Raw genomic sequence first — 6,356 nt, 5'->3', positions numbered from 1 at the left:
CGGAGAGCTGGAGGAATAAAATCACTCTTTGACATTTCTCAGCTCACTTCATCTCTGCACTCACCCTGCTGGCCTCAAGAACTGCAGCTTCAGGAGCCTATGTGGAGACTCGAGCTACTCCTTCATTCTGACATCTGGATTTACCTTCCAGTAATTCAAAAGCTACTCTGCTGCCAGTGGATGCCAATGAATGGAGTGCTGAAATCATATGGAGCATGTTAATAGCTACAAAGCAGCAGGCATACAGAAAAGGCAGGGAAAAGGCAAGCAATGAGACAGTCCTGCGGTGAAAAACAACACGGACGGGGGTTTTAGGAGACCTGGTCCCAACGCTGCTACTCAACAGCTAACAGCTTTTTTCCTCTTATTGTTCTTTCTTTGCAAAAAAACAAGTCTAGATAAGTTATTACTAAAAGTCAGCTTCAAGTCTAACACTGTGATTTTAGATGTGAACTGGACTTGAGAAATACAGGAAAGCGGGTGAGGGGAAGGTATTTTGGCTCCCATTCCCCATTTCTTTTCAAATTCCTTAACCAGAGATAACATTTTAAGGAGTGCTGGTGGCCTGGTGGGTTAAACGTTGGCTCACAGATGGAAAGGTTGGTTGGCAGTCTGAGCTCACCAGCTGCTCCACTGGAGAAGGATGAAGCAATCTGCTTCCATGAAGATTCCAGTCTCAGGAACCCTATGGCGCAGCTCTACTCTGTCCTATAGCGAGTCCAAATCAACTCCGTGGCAGTGGGTGGTCGAGTCGCCTCATGTCTTTTCAAATTCCTTAACCAATGTTCCTTGTGGGCTAGCTTAGGGGAAAGGAATGTTCTAAGTTCTCAGTTTTCTTAGTCCTGAGGCTGACAGGTCCTAGTTTCTGCACCCTGAAGCATCATTCCAGAAAGCACACCATTCCTAACAGCACAGAAACCAAAATGAGAGGATGCTGTGTGGGGGCAGGAGGAATCACAATGCCTGGCCAAGGAAAAGGAGTATGGAGGAGGGCGGGAAGGGAAAAATCCAATTGTCCAGGGACAAAGTTGTCACAGAAAAGAGGACCCCTAACAGGGCAGGGCAAGTAATTGTGTCTCTGCCTCCAGACTGGACGGTGTAGTTACTGATGGTCAGTTGTTTTAGCACTTTTTACTAGTTGTACTACTCCCCCAATTTCTAATATGTACAAAAATACAAAACAATAAAGTGCAATTTATGTTTCAGTGACACTTTCTTTGCTTTAATTTTTTTCTTCCTTTTTTTGTTTCTGAAAGGAGCTCTTGATTACAAAATATCAAACTACACTCAAAAGCAGGTGTAGAAAACGCCAGGCATTGGCACAGCATGGAGAAGCCCACAAGTAAGGACAGGGAGCAGCAGCAGGTGGCAAGAGGAGGGAAGTGATTGAAGCAGTGCTTACAAATGTTCACAGGAAGCTAAAAGTATCCAGCAGGTTATGCCCTAATGTTAGTATGGGTTACACTAGTCACTACCTTGGAGGGTGGCCTCAGTGTGTTTGGGTTCAGATTCTACACATCAACACAAACACAATTTCTTCCAGTTAAGAGCTCTTGGCTTGCACCAATCCCAGGGTGGCTGGAGGACACTGGACCAGTTCATTAGTTTTTCAGAATGCTGTCATAGACCTGATAGATATACTGAGAGACTTCAGGAGCTCTACACTTCAGCGACAGCTGTATGGAAGAAAAGGAGAAGAAAGATTAGCTGCAAGACTGGCATCCAAGGAATCAGTTCAAGAAAACTTCTTTCTGACACCATTGCAAAGAAGGTTCTATCACTGAATAGCCAAACAAAGAGATCAGCTAACAAGTATTCTGGGTTTTAAAATTTCAGTTTAGTCAATGTCAAGTTGCGCTGTGCTTCCACTTATGTTCTGGTGGTCTATGCGGGGAGGAAATAATCCACACTACAAACATGAAAGCATTTTGATTCTAAGGGGAACACCTGTCCTGATGTTCTACTAAGAGACGGCCAAATGGAAAGGGCAGGGCTAAAAATCTTCAACGTGCTGATGCTTGTTTCAGATGTCTGCCTTAGTTTCTCAGTCTGATACCAATTCTGACTCATAGAGACCCTGTGTTTCACAGTCCAGTGCTTATGGAGTCACTGTGCTCCTCTAGTCTGAAATGGAGATTGGTTATCCCAGTCCCGATTTCAGAAGGGTACACAACCAAGTAAAAGCTTAAGTTAGGTAAATCTATATTATACTGAGGAGATAATACACTGCTAAGAAGGGAAAATAAGAACACCAAAAAAGGTATTTACTTAATATAACTGCACACCAATCCAAGTCAATAGATTCACTCCCCCCGCCTTTTAAAAAAATAAGGCAAATAACATCAACATTTATTTTGTGGACCAACAGGACAAAATTTAAATACAGATTTAGACTCCCAAATTTTCTTATTGTTGTTGTTAAGTGCCGTTGAGTCGTTTCCAACCCATAGTGACCCTGTATAGGGTTTCCGAGGAGCAGCTGATGAGCTTGAACCGCCAACCTTGCAGTTCAAACGGCTTTGCAGTCTGGCAAAGTGCCACACCAGGACTCCTAAGTTTTCTTATTAGATAAGGTAAAATATTATGAGTAGAAATATAACAGTAGTCAGCTGTTAGTCTGTTACAGAAGTGACTCTGACTCAGGGTGACCCATGTGTGTCAGAGTAGAACTGTGTACTCTACACGGTTTTCAAAGGCTCCTGTTGAGGAAGTAGACTGCCAGACCTTTCTTCTGAGGTGAACTCGAACCTCCAGTCTTTCAGTTAGCAGCTGAGTGTATTATCCATTTGCACCACCCAGGGATCCCCATACATAACACTTCAGTTGTTGCTGTTATGTGCCATGGAGTCGGTTCCGACTCATAGCGACCCTGTACAGGGTTTCCAAGGCTGTATGTAAATCTTTACAAGAGCAGAAAGCCTCACTTTCTCCCATGGAACAGCTGACCCTGAGGTTAGCAGCCCGATTCATAACTACTATGATACCAGAGCTCCTTAATATATATATAACACTAGAGACATGAAAACACACTCTAGAACAAGGAATAATTAATTTTACTTCTGACTTTTTGTATTACTGACACTGCTGCTTTTGTCTATTCAGGCAGATCAGCAAAAGTTCTATCACCGTAAGATTTTTTAAAATTCTCTTACTAAAACTAAAAGGAGCCCTGGTGGCACAGTGGTTAAGTGCTCTGCTGCTAGCCAAAAGATCAGTTCAAACCCACCAGCTGCTCTTTGTAGAAGGCCAAGATGGTAGTGAATAGTTGAGAGAGAGAAGGTGCGGGGCGGGGCGCCTAGAAAAGGGAACGAGCCATATGTTTGCCCTTCTCACTTCACTCTCGCCCCAAAGCAGATAACACCCTAGGGTCAAGGCTTGAGTACTCCAAAATGCCCACCCCACCAGTGCCAGTCTTGACAGATAATTGGAAAAGGAAACATTTCTTTGCTAGTTGTGAATAAAAATGGATCTCCAATGGTCAGAACTTAAAAGTATTGTTACAAAGATGTGAGAAAATTCATGCCAGCATTTTGAAGGAGAGAAACTCCTCCTCTTTATCCTGGGAATTAACTGCCATGAGTTGTTAGAGCCTCCTCTCCTCTTTTCTGAGCCGCACATCTTCTCCCAATAGGATTCCCTACAGCATTAACAGTGGGGAGGCTGTGGGAGAGGAGGGACAGGAACTTGTCTCTATCAGGAATTTGGAATTTAACCAAAGTAGAGAGCTGTTTCCTAGGCATATTTATATTCTTAGACATTTTTGCTTTTATTTTACATTTATTGGAATTCAACTCTGACTAACGTCAAACAGTAGTTTGGAAACGCCTTGGAGACGAGATATTAAATGTAAATAAAGAGAATTTCTTTTGAGATTTCCGTTTTCTTTTTTTTTTAATTTCTAAATTTTACTTTCAAGTTTTCAAGATGTTAGTCTTTTTAAGAAGTTCAGGGTTAACCAATATATTCCTGATTTTTTTTCTTCAAAACTATTCTCACCTTTTGAACTATGCTAAGTCATCCCGACTCTCTAATAAGAGAAAAATGCAACCAAACCCACTGCCATAGAGTTGATTCCAATTCACGGCAGGCCTGCAGGACGGAGCAGAACTACGCAGCATAAACAAGAGACAAGTCGGCTCTCATAAAGTCTTAACGCCTCAGCAACCCGAAGAGCAGGTCTACTCTGTCCTATAGGGTTGCTTTGAGTTGGAATCGACTCCATGACAGTGGTTTCTTTTTATACTCCCATTTTAAATTCCTCTTAATGACTAACAAGCACAGAGGTACCTGGGAGACATGCAGCAGGTTGGATAAGGTATATTAAAGCAAGCATTCTAGCACAATCCTGAACCCTATTTTACACCTAAATCACAAGCAGAACAACGATGCTGAGGGTTGGAGACAGGAAGTGGTGTTTAATTTCATGGTTGCTGTACTTTGAGCAGCACGTATACTTACTTCCAGGGAAGTAAGCAGAGTTACTCTATAAATGATCACAGTGAATGCCGGGTTCCAGAACAGGCTGTTCTCTTCTTGGGGGACTTACGATAAACGGCAGGTTAGGTCATTCTCCAAAAAAGCTCAGAGACTGCTGGTGGAGCCGGCAGGTGGGAGGAGTGTACATGATATATGGGAGCCTGAAGCCACCCAGCTCATACATGCTTGGGCAAGTGTCTAACTTGACAAGACTTGGCAGTCCACACACAAATGCTATGTCAGCTTACTTCAAAAAGAGGGAGTTAGTGAGGAAAGCACCAGGAATTTTCAGTTCTGTTTGGTACTGTTCTCTTAATGTGTGCTAGTGAAAATAAGCTCAGTTGCCAAAATTAAGGAATGGGGTCACAGAATTTTCTAAGTTAATTGTGGAACAATGCTTCCTTATGGCTAAAAGGCTTAATCTACTTACTGTTGAGCTCCCTCAGGATTAATCATTGTTGAACCTTACTCCCCTCTCTGTCACTTTCCAGTCCCCTCATTCAAAATGGCCTACAAAAGCCTCACACACAACAGAGGAATGAGACAATCCCTCATCCTAAGGGTTTTTTCCTTTACTTTTCAAAATGCAGATGACAAGTGGCATTCCATAAAGAGACCATATTTTACATTAACAAGCAAATGTCCAGTGCTTAGGGTAGATACTACTACTCTATAAAGCATCACCAAAATTTTTATTTTAGTGAATGTTGCTACTGAAGAAGTTTTCAAAATTAATGTCTCCTTACAGGCTGCCAAATAGTTCCTATTTTGTCTTATCTTTCACACCAAGCATCTCAGACCATTCAGTGCTGCTGAAAAAGGCTCAGGTGTCTCTGACTGTGATATTCTTGGGTCATGAACTTCCTTAAAATTGGCTGTGTAAATAATTCTCTTAGTAGCTTATTATAGTACTACATGCAACTCACTGATATTGAGGATAAAGTTGCCAAGTTTTGTGAGCTCTGTGCACACCGGGGCAGGGATGGACTGGAAGCACTCCTTATTGCCAGAGGCACCAGGCCTGCTGGACGGGGCAGACACTACCCAGAGGCAGCTGGGTACTCCTGCACTGACTGCTTGTTCTGGATACCTTGGGTCTGACTCTCCTCATCTAGGTTTTTCCAGGGTACCAAGAAACATTACGAAGGCTCTTACCTCCCTCTTCTAACCCATCTTACCCAATCTGGGAAAGGCCTTACCGTATAATTGGGGTTTCCTGGCTGGATACGAAGTTCGGCCAAAATCCAAATGCCATTAGTAAGCTTCAGGGATTGGTACAGCATGTCCTGCCCTTCCACATTCCTTTTGGCAATAGTATAAACATTGTTGTTTTGCAATTTGCTGGAGACAGTGTCTAGAAACACAGATTCAATATCAACACGTTCAGTTAAAATCTCAAACAAATTCATGCTAGCTGTCTTCTGACATCCTTATGAGCTACATGTGCTTGAGTTCCCTGACAAGTGCAGGCCCCGTCACATGCACATAGTTCAGAGAGCCCTATGAGGAACAGACTCTTGGAATACCTGTTTCTCCTATTCTGGAAGAGAAACAGAATAAAGTACAAGATTTATTTTGGATATTAAGAAATGGGTGGGTTTAAGGAGTTGGTTAACTCCAAACTACGTGTTAGACAGGTAAAAGGTTCAAAGAGAATAAAGCCACCAGGGATTCAATTCTTAGACAAGAGTACAGAGGAGCAGAAATCCTGCAAGCCAAATTTAGTAATCACAATATCTAATTTGAAAATTAACACACATAAACACACAGACAAAACCTAACAAATGAATAACCCAATTAAAAAGTGGACACAGGTTATAAACAGACACTTCACTAAGGAAGAGATCCGGGCAGCCAACAAACATATGAAGAAATGTTCA

The 6,356-nt window shown here is 42.4% G+C and overlaps 1 protein-coding gene across 2 annotated transcripts in view; it reads right to left on the bottom strand.

Moving 5' to 3' along the window:
- Positions 1-1,536: 1,536 nt before the first annotated feature.
- Positions 1,537-6,356, bottom strand: part of AP2B1 (adaptor-related protein complex 2, beta 1 subunit) — a 151,074-nt gene continuing 146,254 nt past the window's right edge. The window contains exons 22-23 of one of the 2 annotated variants that reach the window (XM_006832331.1): positions 5,676-5,830; positions 1,537-1,676 (exon numbers count right to left, since the gene is read on the bottom strand). In XM_006832331.1, the coding sequence (XP_006832394.1) occupies positions 1,602-1,676; positions 5,676-5,830 (230 nt within the window). In that variant the 3' untranslated portion in view covers positions 1,537-1,601. The remainder of the gene's footprint in view (positions 1,677-5,675; positions 5,831-6,356) is intronic. The other variant, XM_006832332.1, reaches the window with a different exon arrangement.

The sequence above is a fragment of the Chrysochloris asiatica genome, unplaced genomic scaffold, assembly GCF_000296735.1.
Source record: "Chrysochloris asiatica unplaced genomic scaffold, ChrAsi1.0 scaffold00007, whole genome shotgun sequence".
Taxonomy (NCBI): domain Eukaryota; kingdom Metazoa; phylum Chordata; class Mammalia; order Afrosoricida; family Chrysochloridae; genus Chrysochloris; species Chrysochloris asiatica.
Note: the sequence above shows the minus strand (reverse complement) of the source record. Positions and strands in the feature narration are given on the sequence as shown.